General features: G+C 40.3%; 1 protein-coding gene across 1 annotated transcript in view; it reads left to right on the forward strand.

Annotated features, from left to right (window-relative positions):
- The window catches only part of SLC9A7 (solute carrier family 9 member A7), a 149,465-nt gene that overhangs the window by 72,098 nt on the left and 58,667 nt on the right, over positions 1-18,700 (forward strand). The window contains exons 4-5 of the mRNA XM_060086593.1: positions 5,262-5,338; positions 8,217-8,329. Coding sequence (XP_059942576.1) covers positions 5,262-5,338; positions 8,217-8,329 — 190 coding nt within the window. The remainder of the gene's footprint in view (positions 1-5,261; positions 5,339-8,216; positions 8,330-18,700) is intronic.

The raw sequence follows: 18,700 nt of genomic DNA on the forward strand, positions 1-18,700 counted from the left end.
TTTCATTTATATAGCATTCTAGAAATGACAAAATTATAGGGATGGAGAACAAATTATTGGTTGCCAGGGGTTAGGGATGGTGGGGATGAGAAGGGGAGGGGGTGGCTGTGACTATAAAGTGGGTAGCATGAGGGAGTGGAACAGTTCTGCATCTTGATTGCAGTGGTGGTTACAAGAATCTACACATGTGATAAAATGACATAGAACTATGCACACACATTGTACCAATGTCAGTTTCCTGGTTTTGATATTGCACTACAATTATGTGAGATATAACCAGTGGAGGAAAATGTGTCAAGGTACCGCGGGACCTCTCTGCACTATTTTTGCAACTTCTGTGAACCTATAATTACTCCAAAGTAAAAAGTTTAAAAAATATCATTATTGAGGGAGGGTCATTGTGTTCAGCAGCAAGGTTGGGCCTAAGCCCCTAGATATTTAAAATACCAAATACCTTTATAAATAGTGTGGGTGGCTCCCTTCCTCCCCATTGTGGGACTATTCTGTGAAAATTTAGCCTCCAAAAAGGCCTACTTCAGATAACAGCCAAGGACCTTGTTTCAGCTGTCTTTCTGAAAGGGGACTAAAGGAAACCTTTTCACTGAGCCTAGAGAAGAGAGATCTTGGCTGCCAATAAAACTCAGTAGCATCCTTAGGAAGTAGAGAATGCCTTCAAAGTTGATAAACCTCTAGATAGATCAATCAAGGTAAAAAAAAAGAGGAAAGAGGGGCTTCCCTGGTGGCGCAGTGGTTGAGAATCTGCCTGCTAATGCAGGGGACACGGGTTCGAGCCCTGGTCTGGGAGGATCCCACATGCCGCGGAGCAACTAGGCCCGTGAGCCACGACTACTGAGCCTGCGCGTCTGGAGCCTGTGCTCCGCAACAAGAGGCCGCGATAGTGAGAGGCCCGCGCACCGCGATGAAGAGTGGCCCCCGCTTGCCACAACTAGAGAAAGCCCTCGCACAAAAACGAAGATGCAACACAGCAAAAATAAATAAATAAATTAAAAAAAGAGGAAAGAAACAAATTACCTATATCAGGAATGAAAGAGGGGACATCAGTATAGACCCTTCATACATTAAGAGGACAATAAGAGAATAATATGAACAACTTGGTACCAATAAATTGGACAACCCAGGTGAAATGGATGAATTTCTCAAAAGGCACAAATTACCAAAACTGACCCAAGAAGAGATGAAAAGCTTCAACAGCCCTATATTAATGAAATAAACTGAGTTCATAGTTAAAAGCCTTTATATAAGCCCAGATGGCTTCACTGGTGAATTCTATCTAGCATTTAAGGAAGAAATAATGAGTCCTACACAAAATCTTTCAGAACACAGAGGAGGGAACAGTCACAACTCATTTTATGAGAGGGTGCCTGCCTATCAGGCTGGTTCTTCTGTCAAAGCAACTCTGCAGTTTTCAGAAGGTTTTTAAACTCTTACCAACCCACACAAATATAGTTATTTATGGAGCATATGATATAAAGAACTTTGCATATATCCTTTATTTCGGTTTTTACATACGTTATTTCTGATCATCACAGAAACTCTGTAAGAATGTGAGGGTGGTAGATTACCTCACACCCCTTCTCCCCCAGGTTTCCAACTCATTTATAAACAGACACAAGGAGCTAACTGGCAACTGAATGATCAATTTATGACCCAAAGTCCCTGGTGACGCATCTTGGATGATATAGTTTAGCCCTTGGTAATGGGGCTCCTTACTGCCGACCTCATGTATTGAAGACAGATGCTCTTTAGCCACCACGTCGGTCACAGTCACAGATAGGGAGGCTGAAATGGAGAGATCCTAGAAATTGCTGGGCCTGCCAAAGGCTGCCTCTTTTGCTCGTAGCATGGAGGCCATAGGAGCAAGAGCACTCCCCCACTTTTCGTAAGAGAGTCAAGGCTACAAGTCAGGGTCAAGCCAATCTCCTCCTTCAGAGATCACATGGCCCCTTCTTACTGCATCACCTCCAAGGGAGGAGGGATGGAACTTAAGTCCCCTCTCCACAATGGATGCTTGAGGAGCAGGAGGCTGTGTTTCTGCACACCAGCCCAATGCACATCTGGACACTCAGACATGTAGAGAATGTCCTGCATTTTACTGATGATGAAGCCAAATTGAGAACGATTAAGTGACATTTGAGGTTATGTAGGTGGTGGAGGACTGAGTCAAGGTTATCCCTGTCTGTCTGACTGGAGGGCCTAGAATTGTTCCTCTGTGTTACATTCTTTCCAGATATAGGTTTTCTGTACCAAAAAAGTATCCTTTTTCTGACTTATTTATGAGGTTGCCGAAGTAATGTGAATCTATATGTCAGCTATTGACATGTAAAAAATGGTAGATGATCTTACAGGTATAAATAATGGTATTCTTTATCTGAATAAAGAGTTTGGGAGCTGCTCTTAAGATCAAATGGGTGATGAATAATTTGGTATTTTAGATAACTAATCTTAATGTACAATCAAGGTCATAGTTGCTTTAAAATGAAACCAAACCATTGGTTGTGAAAGCCACTCTAATGGCTAAAAAAAAACCTTAGTGTTTGCAGAGCCTTCCCTTTGTCAGCTTCATTTTCTCAGAAGAAAAATAACAGGCTTTGCCAGTTAGCAATTTAAGTTGTTTTTGAAATGCTAGTCTTAAAGTTTATTATTAGCTCTTAGTTTAGTCTCTTTCCTTTTTAATCAGACACCTAAATAGTTGGTACTTATGTGGTTGCCATCTCTGATTAAATGTTCCCAATTAAATGTGTAATAAGTGTTTCACCATTTAACCTCTGGTATGTAAACAGATTCATACCCTTTGACCTATGTACATGTAGTTGTCATTCAGACATGGGCCTTCTTTTTTTCTAACTTGAAAAAAGTACCATGGTCTTAGCTCTAATTTTGTGCTACCACTCAGTTTGCTTAGAGGGCATTGGCAGGGAAAGAATTCACCTATAGAAGCTTTCATGTTTTGTGAATTTCCCCCAATACACACACACACCATGTTCAAATTTGTCAGGGGAATGGGCGATGATAAGGTTTCCCAAGGAGTAGGAATGTAAGGCTTAGAATGGTACAACTAGGAATTGGGATGCCAGGTGGATTTTCATTGAATGCAAACCTTCTCATCCTGATCTGTTTTAGGTTTATATTCTCAAAGGCTTTACCAGGGCATGTCATCTCCTTTTGTTTCTTTTTGCTATTCTATAATGGAAAGGGAAAAGAAGGGAGAGACTGAACCAGTCATGGCCATGTGAACCACACGTGACTGTGAACTGTTAAGGCCAAATAAGAAGATGATGAAAGATACAGGATTCCACTAGACACCTCCTGTCCTTCTTCCCCAAAAGGATGTGGTGGGAATCAAGAAGGGCATCTTGTGCGGTGAGAGTGCAATGCGTTGGGGTCAGAAGACCTGCTTTCCTGTTCTGGTGCTGCGGTTTGGTAGACATGTGACTTCAGGCAGCTCACATCACACTTTTGAGCCTTAGTTGTCTCTCGTATAAAATGGTCCAAAAAACACCTTCATGATGAGGTTGTTGTGAGAATTGGATGAGCTAATATGCGAAAGTACTTTGTAAACTATGAAGTGTATAATGAAATACTAGGTGTAATAATATACAAATAAGTGGCATGTTATACCTTTTCAAGGTGCAATAAAATTCCAGTTCATATCAAGAGATATGAAGGGGATGGGTAATTTGTGTGTGTGTGTGTGATTTTAGAATATATCATGAATGCAGTTTTGGTGGTAGATTTACATTTCTAATTTTCTGCTTTGGCTAATATCATAAATACAAATTTACTTAATATATTCAAACCAACCATAGGAATGATTACCCAAAAGAAAGCCGAGTGGCAGGGGAAAGCACATCTAGGATTAAAATTTTGCTCCTGGATACTTTGCATGGGTTTCATTGGTCTCATGTCTTGTCCTTGATGCACTCCCTCCCTGGTTTAAGCACTTGATGGAGCTTTTAAAGGCAAGTAGGTCACAGTTGTTGATTTTTTTTGAAGTCTAATTTTTTTTCAAAACAGTGGCATATAAATGCATTAGCATTAAAAAAAGACTGAGGACAATGACTGATTTAGGAGGCAAACATAATGTGTCTATAATATGTACAGGCAGTACCTTCATTTGATGACTGTCAGTGTGGGAAGCCCTTGAAGGAGTCTGTTCTGAGCAGGTGGTTTAGGGGCACTAGGGGTTCTTTGATGCCTTCTTCACAGCCTCAGAGATGGGCAGGCATTGGGGAAGGCTGAAGCCAAGGTCTTAGGTCCTCTGTCTGGAATGCAAACCAGTGGTCGCCTGCAGCCCTTTGTCTGATCAGACTTCATGATGGCTGCTTGATCCAGGCTGAGTGCTTCTTCTGTGCCCTCTCTTTCCCTGATGGTGCTTAGCTCACATGCTGGGACTCTCCTGCCTTTTAACATTTCTAGATAAAGTGTTCCTGGTTCCTGTTTAATTAGGGTGTTTAGGGGATTTTGTTCGTCTGTTTTTGTTAAATAGTTATGATTGTCCAGTGTGAACAGCTTTATGCCTTGAGAAGTAAGGATCATGTCTCAGGGTCCCAAGAACAAGGATTTTCCCCATCAGAATATCCACAGGCCCAGTGATTTATGAGAAGTAAATTTGTGTGTGTGTGTGTACACATACTTATAAATTTGCCCATCTTAGATGAACTACCTGTTTCTTGTTTCTCCACACCTATCTCTATTTTCCCTCTTTCCCAGACTCCAAAGATTAATTCAGATGAATATCAGAAGACGCCTCTGATGCTGAGTTAACCAGAAAGCTCCTTAGCACTTTCATAGCTTATTAGTTTCAAACTTATATCTGTAATGTTCTTCTAAGGTACCACCAGAACTGGAAGTGACTAGTTGAATCACTAGGGTAAAATAGTTTGGGTGAAATCTGTGAAAATGATTGGTCTACTTACACACACATACTCACACACACACACACACACACACACACACACACACACACAAAACACACAAATTGTAATTTAATATAATCAGCCAGAGTAGTTTTTTTCTGAAATTTACTAAGGCCTTGCTTGCTTGCTCACTGATTGGTAGGACAAAGGATATCTTAAAACCATGATTTCCTAAGGCTAAATAGCATTATTCAGGAGTAACTTCAGTTGTTAATTAATATAATGGAAGCAGTAAGTAAAGTTTCACTTTTTAGAGACTTGTAGTGTTTCTAATGTTCACTGTCAAAATTCACAGTGTGATTCCTGCTTTTTTGTTTTATTCAGAGACACTTTTTCAGAAACCTTGGGTCTATTCTGGCCTATGCCTTCTTGGGGACTGCCGTTTCCTGCTTCATTATCGGGTAAGTGACTGTCATATAACCAAATTACCACACTTCCAAAGAGATGAGATCCACATGGGTCCACAGAATCCAATATTTTCCCCAGCTTTATTGAGATATAATTGACACATAACATTGTGTAAGTGTAGGGTATACAGTGTGTTGATTTGACACATTTATAAATTGCAAAATGATTACCACCATAGTATTAGCTACCACCTTCATCCAGTCACATGGTTACCATTTCTTTTTTTGTGGTGAGAACATGTTAGCAACATTCAAGTATGTGGTACAGTATCATTAGCTATAATCACTATGTTGTACATTAGATCCCCAAACTTATTCATCTTGTTACTGGAAGTTTGTACCCTTTGAGCAACACTTCCCCATTTCCCCCACCCCTCAGCCCCTGGCAAGGGCCAGAGTCCAGTATTTTGATGTTTATGATGATTGTAATTAAGATCTAGAGTTACATTGTCCAGTGTGGTAGCTATGAGCCACATGTGGCTATTTAAATTGAAATTAAAATTCATTAACATTGAAATAAAATAAAACCTAGTCCCCAGATCTTAGTTTCTAATAGCATTCTTCAATGAAAAGAACCAGGGCCCCTTGCAGAAATGGCTGATTCTAGGGCTGGGGCAGCAAATATACAAAATGACAATGGAGCATCTTATAGTGTCAGGGAGTAAGGAAATGCTCAGAAAACAAGCAAAAAGGATATGGAGCATGTCAAAGGGACACAGAGCCAACCTGAAACCGCCCCCTCCCTAATGGCTAAAGAACAACAAAAGAAATAACATTGTTTTGGATCATCACCCAAAGTATAAAACAAATATATTTGAGTCTATACTGATATAAATAAATGATTGGATGAATAAATAAATGGGGGAGATGTGACAAATCTGTGCAGAAGAATTCCAAATAATTTATGCAGATACAGCCCCCCTCAAGGAGATGAAGCTTGGGCCTTCCCCCCTTTGATTGTGGGCTGTGCGTAGTGACTTCCTTCCAAAGAGTACAGCATGCAAAGGAAGAAGAAAGAGTAGCTTTACAGAGGAGAAACCTGGCAAACACTGCCTCAGCTAGATGATCAAGATTAACACCAAAATTGGTAAATCATGTTGATATGCTGTACCTTTGATATCTGTGATGAGAATGGCACTTAACTGCTGTGTCTTCCTCCCAAAATCACATTACCTCAGTCTAATCATGAGAAAAAAAAAATCAGACAAGTCCCACATTCTGCAAAATACCTGACCAGTACTCCTCCCCAACTGCCAAGGTCATCAAAAACAAGCAAAGTCTGAGAAACTGTCATAGCCAAGAGTAGACAAAAGAGATGTGATGACTAAATGTAATGTGGTATCCTGGATGGAATCCTGGAACAGAAAAGGGATATTAGGTAAAAACTAAGGAAATCTGACTGAAATGTGAACTTTAGTTAATTAAAAAAAATTAGCTTGAAAGCTGGAGATGAAAGCAGGATCCTTTTATGCCACCAAAACAGGAGGGGCTTGGACTTCGTCCTTTAAGAGAGACAAGCCATTGAAGAGTGACAGGTTAGATAACTGGTATTGGTGACTATAGGGAAAACGCTACCGTGGAGAAATCTATTGCTCAGATCTAAGCTTATGATAGAAGGAAATGGAGAGGAAGGTCTAGTTTTAAGAAATATTTAAAAGGTAGGTGAAAGAAGCCTTTGATAAGCAACAAAGAGCAAATCAACTCTGTATCATAGAATTTCTGTGAATTGAAATATAGCTGTTTAGGTGTCTGGAACAGTGTCAATGTCTGGCACACAGTAGGCAAACACTAAGTTATAGCTATTTATTCTCAAAAGGATTCAATTCTGCAAATAGTTCTTGAACTTCTAGCTTCATCAATCTACTGTTCTAGACACCTAAGGTACAAAGATGAGCAATGATATGGTCTTGACCTTTAAGAATCTTATTATTGGGGGTTGGCTGTAGGGTACAATGAGTCTATTCTGTGGCTATTTATTTTTGGCATTTTATTCTTTTCGATGCCGTTGTAAATGGGATTTTCTTAATTTATCTTTATTCTGTGGTTGTTTTTATTCCCCTAATCCCTACAGCTGTTACCAACACACACACACACACACACACACACCCTTAATAACATGTACTAGGCCTTTTAACACTCTTCACTCCTCCCAATTTGTCAGCTGTCCTGTAGGAAATGTGCTCTGGCCAACTTGAAATATTAACTTGGTGGTCCTTCTTGGGCCATATCATATTCTGCACAGTATAAAGAGGGCTGCTGCTGGCCTGCCTAACCCATGCAAAGAGTGAGAAGCCAGGTATGTCAATGAGTATGCTGATATTTTAATGGGATGTTCAAAGAGTTTTGCCTCTCTTCCCTTCTTTGAAATAATTATTGGCAGAGAAGGTTGACCAGTTGGATCTTTGTGGCCAACCCATTTTTTTTCTCTCCAGCTTCATCCAGTCCACTCATTTCCATGACTTTAAATGCATTGTCTTAGAATCCTGGGAGTTTTGTAGCAATTCATTACCCATTTTGCAGGGTTCTTTCTCTTGCTTTCTTCCCTATGACCCAGTTGCTTAAAATGCCCTAACTATTGCTAATTGAGGATCATACTTTATAGTTGTAAATAAGCACAGTTTTTTTAAATGGAGTGTTCAGATATTTCAGCAAGATGACATTAACTGCAGACCATTACTTGGTGCCAAAGTCTTATTTGCACATGTTCCTGGTAAGTGTCCAAGCACAGCAGCTGTCCAATGTTTTCACAAACGTCTTTGGAAGTACAGTATTCTAGTACTCCTCTGCTTGCTCATATGCCAGGTTACTCGATTAGATGGGTTTTCTTTTCTATTTTTTTCCTTCTGACATAGTTTACCTTCCCTTCTTACAGAAATCTCATGTATGGTGTGGTGAAGCTCATGAAGATTGTGGGGCAGCTCTCGGATAAATTTTACTACACGGATTGTCTCTTTTTTGGAGCAGTTATCTCTGCTACTGACCCAGGTATTTGCATATTTGGCCTTATCATTATGATGTTTTATTATTTAAATCTTAAAAAGTTCAGAGCAATCATTAATTTTCATTACAGTAGGGAGACTGTAGTATTAACATGGAACAGTGGAGGAAGAGACCAGTAAGTGGTCTAACAGACTTAGATGGCTTTTCTAAGAAGGGCCTGCATTTCCCTTTTCTTCTTCTTCTTATTATTATTGTAAAAAAAAAGACATAAAATTTACCATCTTAATCATCTTCAGGTGTATAGTTCAGCAGTGTTGAGTATATTCACACTGTTGTGCAACCAATCTCCAGAATTTTTTCATCTTGCAAAACTGAAACTCTATACCCATTAAGCAACATCTCCCTATCCTCCCCCCACCCCATCCCCCAGTCCTGGGCAACCACCATTCTACTTTCTGTCTCTATGAGTTTGACTACTGTAGATACCTCATATAAGTGGAATCATCAGAAGTTGTCTTTTTGTGTCTGGCTTATTTCATTAGCATAATGTCCTCCAGATTCATCTATGTTGTAACATGTGTCAGAATTTCCTTCCTTTTAAACCTGAATAATACTCGATTGTATGAATATACTGCATCTTGTTTATCTATCCATCTGCCAACAAGCACTTGGGTTGCTGCCACCTGTATTTCCCTTTTGTCTGTCATTTTAGAATGTCTAATTTAGTCATAATTTTTACACTTAGACTGTCTTTTTTCTCAGTGTTGTGCTTTTGCGTTCTTTTAGGAAACGTATCATTTGGTTTAAATAGTACCTTTGCTTAGTAGAAATGTACACCAGTTCCTGTAGTGAATGTAATTTAATTTGTAAAGTCCTTTTGTGCGATGTTCCTGCACACTGTGATGTGGTTCCTATTCATAAATCTCTTACCTTGTATTTTTCAAGTGTTAGTTGAACCAGTTCTTAACAGTGGAATTATTATATACCCTTCCTCCCCTGCAGCTCAAAACAAACAAACAAGCTCTCCTCTCCAAGTTGGAACCCATAATTGAATCAGTTCACATAAAGTAGTTATGGCTATTCTTTCCTCTAGTGTTAACTACTGAGAGTGCCATTGCAGGGAAAGAATTTATGGAGAAAGAGCTGATCTTGTTCTTACAGTACAGATGGAAAGGTCTTTTCATTGTCTATGATGTCCTCTAACATTCTGGGCAGTAATGATCTCTAAGATATACAGATTCCCACCATGCCCCACCTCCACTTCACCATGCCTCTTGGGGGGTCCTTTAGATCAGCGCTACCCAATAGACCTTTCTGTGATGATAGAAATGTTCTATAGTCTTCCCAATCCTTTATGGTAGCCAGTAGCTACATGTGGTGGCTGTTGAGCACTTGAAATGTGGGATAGTGCAACAGAAGAACTGATTTTTGAACTTTATGCTCAGCAATTTAAGTTTAAATGGCTACATGTGGCTAGTGGCTACCGCATTGGATAGCACAACTCTAGACAGTTGTGTAGCTCTGAAAAATCTTGATGATCCAAAAACCGTTGATCTCTCTCACCGCCCCCCTATTTTTTTTAATGTTTTTAAAAAATTTTTGTTCCTTTTTTTTTTTTGGCCGCACCATGAGGCATGTGGGATCTTAGTTCCCTGACCAGGGATCGAACCCATGCCCCCTGCAGTGGAAGCGTGGAGTCCTAACCACTGGACCACCAGGGAAGTCCCTCTCACCTCCCTGTTTTCTTACAAACACTCTAAGTAAATTGATACTGAAGACTTGGCTGGTTGAAGCTCCCTTGTTTGTGAGAGGAATGTGGGATGCGGAGTTGCAGGTGGTGGTTTGAGTTCTAGCCCTGCCAGTCACTAAGCGGGTGGCCTGGGCACACTTTATCTCCTGAGCATCAGTTTTCTCATTTATGAAGTAGGAATAATGGTACCTGTTTCCTATTGTGAGGGCTACTGTGAAGATTAAATGAGATAATGCATGTAAAGTGTTGAGCATAGCATCGGCTGATTATGTTGGTCTCTATCAACATCTTCTGACTCAGGCAGAGATTTCTCTGTTTTACCTCTGTGTGTGTGTGTGTGTGTGTGTGTGTGTGTGTGTGTGTGTGTTTAATAACAGGTTACCACTTAACCTAAGCACTGTGAAAAGTAGCTTTATTATTCTAACACTACAATGTCTGACATCTCCAAATGTGTGTCGAGAAATGATTCTATATAAGTTTAAGAAAGGTGTTTAGTGTCTCTGAAAATATATTACTAATATACGCATCTATAACTTTATTACTAAAATCTTACTAGTACCACCAATAAGCAAGGGAAGTTAGTGTAACATAAAGATTACGGATACTGTTTTCTGAGCCATTAGTGTTGCTTCATTTAATTGGATAGAAAGGCTTATTTTTCCAGATTATCTTTGTAATTGTTTACTTCACTTTAATGTGTCCATGCTGTGGTAGAAAATAATGGAAGGTATTACCATGACACACCATTTTTATTTGTCCTGTGAAGATTGGCACAGTAAGGGTTTTATAGAAATGAAAGTTCTAGAAAATTGAAACTTTAAACTTATTAAACATCAGGACATTAACTTTAACTGCTTTTTAATGGAAATCTTTCTGAAATGTAGAATATTTTTGTAAATTAAAAGTGTTTTACCAGCTTTCTAAACATCTGTTGTTTGAGAACCTGGGCCATAAAAGAAATAAAAACTTTAAGTGCAGAGTTAGAGGGGAACCATAAGACCAAATTGACTTCTTGTGCCTGGTGCATCAAACAGAAATTCTGGTATTGGGATATGTAGTGGTATTGATGGATATGAAAGGGTAAGAGTCCTTGTCCCTGATCTCACTGTACTTGGCTCTTGTGTTTGGTCTTTCCGTTGATGGGGGCAGCCTGTGCGTGGTATGCTATAGGCTGCTCTGTGACCAGGAGCCCTCTCCATTCCGTGGTTATGTGTCATGGGTACCACGTGCCATCTTTGTGAACTGTTACTTAAATGGATCCACAATTCAAGAAAGAGAATATAAGTTTCCAACCTGTAGTATTGCTACATTCATAAGCAGCTACCAGAGAAAACGAGCGCCATTCCTTCCTGTGAACCATTATGCAGTGATTCCTCTCACTGTAATCCTGTCACTTTTACACCCCTCGAGTCAATCAGACCCACTCACAGGTTTCAAAAGCTGTGATCTGTGCTGTCAGAGAGTAATTCTCTAGTTGCACCACCCAGGCTGGTCAGCCTTTTGCTTAGTCTTTGAGACTGAGTTCAAATCTGCCACCTGCCAGGTTATTCTTCCTTTACTGCTTCAGTCAGTAGCTCCCCCAGCTCTTGAGTCAGGTCTGTTTTCTACATAACATTACTTGCCGCTTTGTGCTGAGCGTTCGCAAGTGCTAAGTACTCTTTAGTACACAGATGGAGTGTTCAGGGAAAGTTAGTTGAAGGAACAAAGTCAGGTTCTTGATTTTTCCTTCTTTCTCTTTCCACTATTCTTTCATTTTTCCCACTGCTTTTTAGATACCTGTACCAGCAGTCTTCAGTCAGTGAATTGTAATTTCTCAGTCCATGTCCAGTTGGAAACAGCTGCCGTGACCTTGTTCTCTCTGATTGCAGGGGTCCAGCTGTGGGGGGAGCCACTCACCCAGTCTGTCATCCCCTTCCTACCCCCACCCCCGCATCACCTTCTGGTTGTCCACACCCGTAGTCCTCATCTTGGTTGGGCACAGGCTTGCCCAGGAGGGACATGGCCGACTTCCTGCCTTGCTTTCTAAGGTGGTGGGCAGGGAGAATGAGAAATTGAAATTCAGAACAGCCAAATTCAGACCAGTACAAAGTGTTCATTATTAATTATGCAGAGCTAGTGTTTATTGTCATAAATGAGTTAACTACACATTATTATTATTTTACTACTGGTACAGTAGTATTTTAGGGAAATAGTGTTTAAAAGTCAAAGGGGGTTTTGAAAATCATGTACTCAAGGCTTCGCTTTACTCTGTCTTTGGACTTTGCTGTGCACTATTGGATGGCTTCCATTTGCCCCTCCACATTTCCACACTACCCTTCCCCACTCTCTTCTTGGCACTGGGAGGCTGACTGGTATGGAAGATTGCCTTCTACTTTCCCATTGGATTTGTCCACGGGGAGAGCACCAGTGGGAGACTAGGAGGAGGCTAGACATGCAGGGTCCCTGTGGGCTGGCTGTGTCCCTTGAACAAAGGTCACGGTTCCTGTTGGGTGACCCTCTCCACACAGCTCCTGGTTCTGGCAACCACTCCTTCCCTGGACCCTTTGAGCCTAGGGATGGTATAAAAGCTCCCTGTTTTCAGCCACAGGTGCTGCCCTCCCCCTCTCCCGTGCTCTCTACACACTTCTATAAATAATGCCTTTATAAACACTCCTCAGATTACTCATCTGTTTCCTGCCAGAACCCTCGCTGATAAAGTCCTGGGACCCAGGTGTCCTGGGCTGCCAGCCCTGTGCTCTGTTCGTTGAGATTAGCCTCCACCAGTCTTGAGTCCCTGAGTGACTGACTGACTGATGTGAACAGAGGCCTCTGGTGCCAACCCCCAGTGGACATACTGCATGAGTAATAGATAAAATTTCTCTCGGGTTTGACCACTGAGATTTTGGGAAGTTTGTTACGGCAGCAGAAAGCAGCCCACCACACAGGGCCTGTTTTCTCATCTCTAAATTGGGAGATATGATACTACTGCCTTCCTAGGGTTTTTATGAGGACTAAATGAGATTGTAAAATGTTTAGCATAGTGCCTGCTTCCCGATAAGACCTTAATAATTGTTATTATTATCATTGTTAATTTTTCTTCAACATTGGGTTCAAAACAAGACAATTCTTGTGTCATATAATGATAAACTTAGAGGTTTTGTATTAGTCAGGTTTCTTCAAAGAAACAGAATAAATAGGAGACATATGTGTGTGTGAGGGGGAGAGGGAAAGAGACATATTGATTGATTGACTGCTCGATTGTAAGGAATTGGTTCATGTGATTATGGAGGCTAAGAAGTCTCAAGATCTGCAGTGCAAAGGCTTGAGAACCAGGAGAGCCAATGCTGTAGTTCCAGTCTGGGTCCAAAGACAGGCAGAGAAAGTGAATTCTCCCTTACTCTGCCTTTTTGTTCTAGTGAAACCTTCAACAGACCACATGAGTCCCACCCTCACTGAGGGGGCCATCTGCTTTACTCAGTCTACTGATTCAAATGTTAATCTCATCCAGAACCTCACAGACACATCCAGAATAATGTTCAATCGAATATCTGGGCACACCATGGTCCAGTCAAGTTGACAAGTAAAATTAACCATCACAGGTTTTATGTAAGGAGCCACACGTATCGTTCATGTAATAAATAATCCAGAAAACAAGAACTTTTTTTAGCCTAATCCCTAAAGATTTTTCCTGTTGTGTAACTTGATAAATTGTTTTCAAGGGTGGAAGAAAGAGGTTGACCTTGTTTGTGTCTTGTTTTATGCAGAAGACATGTCTGTCCTTTAGGATGTATGCCTGCTGGTGATGCCCCCAGTTGATGTCTGGTTAGCATCTGAAAGCTTAGAGTAGTGGTTTTATTGTCTAGATTTATGATTATCTGGAGCAGCCTCATGATATAGTTGACATTTTTCAACTCCAAATTATTTTTTGTTTACTCTTAATAAATGAGTTAAACTTTTTGAAAAGAAAGGCGTGATGGGAAGTGGTTTCAGAATCTCCCTTAATCCCTAACAAAAATAGAGAAAGCAAGACAGCTAAAAAGAAAACACAGACTCTACTAGCTGACAGAGTATCTCCATGAATCCCCAGTTATCAACTGGGGGGGTCAAACTACCTGTAGCAGTGAGACTTAGGGATAAGAACAGCAACTGTGCTGGAGGAAGCAAAGGAAAGAGGGGGCTGCTGGTCATTTTGATTGTCAGGGAACCTAGAAATTTCCCACAAGTATTCACACTCAAAAGGAGGGATCCCCACTGGGAGCAAAGAATTTTATGGTCGTATTGGATAACAGCAGTGAATATTGGGAGGAGGCTTTTCAGGCTCTAATTTGTGGGGGAGGGCAAGGAGACTGGAGGAGGTGTGAGGCTGCTGGAGTGACCTGGGACCTCAGACCTCTCAGGAAATCCCTTGTAGAAGATCTCTCTGCAAGGACAGAGCCACTCCCTAAAAATGACCTGCTCGGACCACAGACCTTGATTGATGGGGCATTAAAGGAGAAAGAAAGCTCAGATAGTAATAATGGAGAAGGCCAGAGGAAGTCGATCTGAGTATTGGCTACACCTCTGGGTGGCTACACCTCTGGGCCATATTTTTAATACTTCAATGTAAAACCAGAAGAGGGAGCCCTAGAGCCATGAAACTGGAAAAGCTGTTCTGGGCCTTCTACACCCTACCCACCTCACTTAATGTGGGCAGCAGAAATGGATTGAGGTTGAACTTCATGTAAATATAAGAAAGAATGGGGATAACCCCTATGAAGAATAAAGTTACAGATAATGAAGTCATACCAGAAGAAGAGGGTCCCAAAGCAGATGAAACTTTATTAACATTCCAACAGAAGCTAAAGGAAGTTAAGAAAATGATAGAAGTTATAAAAGAACTGTATACATCAGGATTGGAAAATTCAGAAATGAGAGGACTACACAATAGGGCGTTATGAAAAGAGAGTTGACAGAAAGGAATGGAGGGGGAACCCATGGAGAAAAAGAGATGTAAAGTATTAAAACAATAAATTTGAAAATGGGAAAACCCTGAATGATAGTGTCAAGGAATATACATCAGTGGTCAAACTATAAGGAAATGCAAGGAAATGATTCCTATAAATCAGGTTACTGGTTACTTTTGAGGGAAGGAAGGGCTTGAGATGGGGATGGAACATATTGTGGGGGGGGCTTCTGTGGGGGTTGGCAAAGTTCCATTTCCTGAACTGGATGATGGTTACAAGAGTGGTTGGCTTATAAGAGTGCTAAATATTTGTTTGGTTTTGTTTTCTAATAGTATCAGTTAGTAATGCGTTTGGCTGCAAATAACAGAAAAATCTGGCGAATATTAGCTTAAACAGAGAGCTGGTGCCATGGCTGCCACTACAGTCAGGCATCCAGGCACTCAGTCTTTCTAGGGCATTACCCTTGGCTTTCAGACACACCTTAGTTGCCCCGTGGAGGCAAGACAACTGTACTGCGTCCAGTCTCCACCCTCTTCCAGGCAGCAAAAGTGGCACTCACCGCAAGGGAAGCTGAAGAAGTGAGTTTAGTTTTTCAGGTCCTTATGGCAGAAACTAACAAAGCAGAAGGTAGTTGGGTGTGAGTGTTGAAAGAGAACCCCGCCTGCATGTATACATTTAGAGCAGTGGTTCTCAACCGGGGGTGATTCTGCACCACCCCCCTCCCCCCACCCCCCCACCCAACAGACATTTGGCAATGTCTGGAGGCATTTTTAGTTGTCACAACTGGCAGGGGAGAATGTGCAGTGCTACTGGTATCTTGTGGGTAGAGGTCACGGATGCTGCTAAACTGTCTTATGATGCACAGGACAGCCCCCACGACAGAGTTATATGGCCCCGAATATCAGTAGAACTGAAGTTGAGAAACTCCAAAGTCCTTTCAGGTGGGTCCATAAAGTCAAAACTGATTTAATAATAATAGTAGTACATCATTTGTCTTTTTTACTTACGTTCTTTCACAAGTGTACCATTGAGTGGAGTTTTCCAGGGGCTATATAATGTGTGATACTGACTCTCTGTTGATCGAATGCAGAAACAGATATGAGAACCATCTGTCTTCCATTACTTCAGATGTTAAAGAGATCTGAGAAAATGTAAAACAGTGGCTCTCTTCTCACTATTTTTTTTTTTGTTTTGGAAAATATAATTAGTTTTCATTAAAAATATGTTAACATATAATGGTTTTACTAGTAATTTAAATGAATAAATATTTAATTTTTTGTTTAATTCAATACAGTAAATGTTGATACCTATACCCCACAAAACTAAAGCTCTTTGGGGCCTCAAAATTTTCTAAGGGTGTAAAGAAGTCCTGAGATCAAAAGTATGAGAGCTGCTGGTCTGGAAAATAGATGATTTTTTAAAAACTTTTTAATGTAATTTTATACAGCAGGTCCTTATTAGTCATCAATTTTATACACATCAGTGTATACATGTCAATCTCAATTGCCCAATTCATCACACCACGATCCCCATCCCCCTGCCGCTTTCCCCCCTTGGTGTCCATACATTTGTTCTCTACATCTGTGTCTCAATTTCTGCCCTGCAAACCGGTTCATCTGTACCATTTTCTAGGTTCCACATATATGCGTTAATGTACGATATTTGTTTTTCTCTTTCTGACTTACTTCACTCTGTATGACAGTCTCTAGGTCCATCCACATCACAACAAATGACCCAATTTCATTCTTTTTTATGGCTGAGTAATATTCCATTGTATATATGTACCACATCTTCATCCATTCGTCTGTCGATGGGCATTTAGGTTGCTTCCATGACCTGGCTATTGTAAATAGTGCTGCAATGAACATTGGGGTGCATGTGTCTTTTTGAATTATGGTTTTCTCTGGGTATATGCCCAGTAGTGGGATTGCTGGGTCATATGGTAATTCTATTTTTAGTTTTTTTAAGGAACCTCCATACTGTTCTCCATAGTGGCTGTATCAACTTACATTCCCACCAACAGTGCAAGAGGGTTCCCTTTTCTCCACACCCTCTCCAGCATTTGTTGTTTATAGATTTTCTGATGATGCCCATTTTAAGTGGTGTGAGGTGATACCTCATTGTAGTTTTGCTTTGCATTTCTCTAATAATTAGTGATGTTGAGCAGCTTTTCATGTGCTTGTTGGCCATCTTTATGTCTTCCTTGGAGAAATGTCTGTTTTGGTCTTCTGCCCATTTTTGGATTGGGTTGTTTGTTGCTTTCATATTGAGCTGGATGACCTGTTTATATATTTTGGAGATTAATCCTTTGTCCATTGATTCGTCTGCAAATATTTTCTCCCATTCTGAGGGTTGTCTTTTTGTCTTGTTTATGGTTTCCTTTGCTGTGCAAAAGCTTTTAAGATTCATTAGGTCCCATTTGTTTATTTTTGTTTTTATTCCCATTTCTCTAGGAGGTGGGTCAAAAAAGATCTTGCTGTGATTTATGTCAAAGGGTGCTCTTCCTGTGTTTTCCTCTAAGAGTTTTATAGTGTCTGGTCTTACATTTAGGTCTCTAATCCATTTTGAGTTTATGTTTGTGTATGGTGTTAGGGGGTGTTCTCATTTCATTCTTTTACATGTAGCTGTCCAGTTTTCCCAGCACCACTTATTGAAGAGACTGTGTTTTCTCCATCGTATATCCTTGCCTCCTTTGTCATAGATTAGTTGACCATAGGTGCGTGGGTTTATCTCTGGGCTTTCTATCTTGTTCCATTGATCTGTGTTTCTGTTTTTGTGCCAGTACCATATTGTCTTGATTACTGTAGCTTTGTAGTATAGTCTGAAGTCAGGGAGTCTGATTCCTCCAGCTCCGTATTTTTCCCTCAATACTCTTTTGGCTATTCGGGGTCTTTTGTGTCTCCATACAAATTTTAAGATTTTTTTGTTCTAGTTCTGTAAAAACTGCCATTGGTAATTTGATAGGGATTGCATTGAATCTGTAGATTGCTTTGGGTAGTAGAGTCATTTTCACAATGTGGATTCTTGCAATCCAAGAACGTGGTATACCTCTCCATCTGTTGGTATCACCTTTAATTTCTTTCATACGTATCTTATAGTTTTCTGCATACAGGTCTTTTGTCTCCCTAGGTAGGTTTATTCCTAGGTATTTTATTCTTTTTGTTGCAATGGTAAAGGGGAGTGTTTCCTTAATTTCTCTTTCAGATTTTTCATCATTAGTGTATAGGAATACAAGAGATTTCTGTGCATGAATTTTGTATCCTTCAACTTTACCAGATTCATTGATTAGCTCTAGTAGTTTTCTGGTGGCATCTTTAAGATTCTATATGTACAGTATCATGTCATCTGCAAATAGTGACAGTTTTACTTCTTCTTTTCCAATTTGTATTCCTTTTATTTCTTTTTCTTCTCTGATTGCTGTGGCTAGGACTTCCAAAACTATGTTGAATAATAGTGGCGAGAGTGGACATCCTTGTCTTCTTCCTGATGTTAGAGGAAATGTGTCAGTTTTTCACCATTGAGAATGATGTTTGCTGTGGGTTTGTTGTGTATGGCCTTTATTATGTTGAGGTAGGTTCCCTCTACGCCCAGTTTCTGGAGAGTTTTTATCATAACTGGGTGTTGAATTTTGTCATAAGCTTTTTCTGCATCTATTGAGATGATCATGTGGTTTTTATTCTTCAATTTGTTAATATGGTGTATCACATTGACTGATTTGCGTATATTGAAGAATCCTTGCATCCC

Source organism: Mesoplodon densirostris, chromosome X (assembly GCF_025265405.1).
Source record: "Mesoplodon densirostris isolate mMesDen1 chromosome X, mMesDen1 primary haplotype, whole genome shotgun sequence".
In the NCBI taxonomy this organism is placed as follows: domain Eukaryota; kingdom Metazoa; phylum Chordata; class Mammalia; order Artiodactyla; family Ziphiidae; genus Mesoplodon; species Mesoplodon densirostris.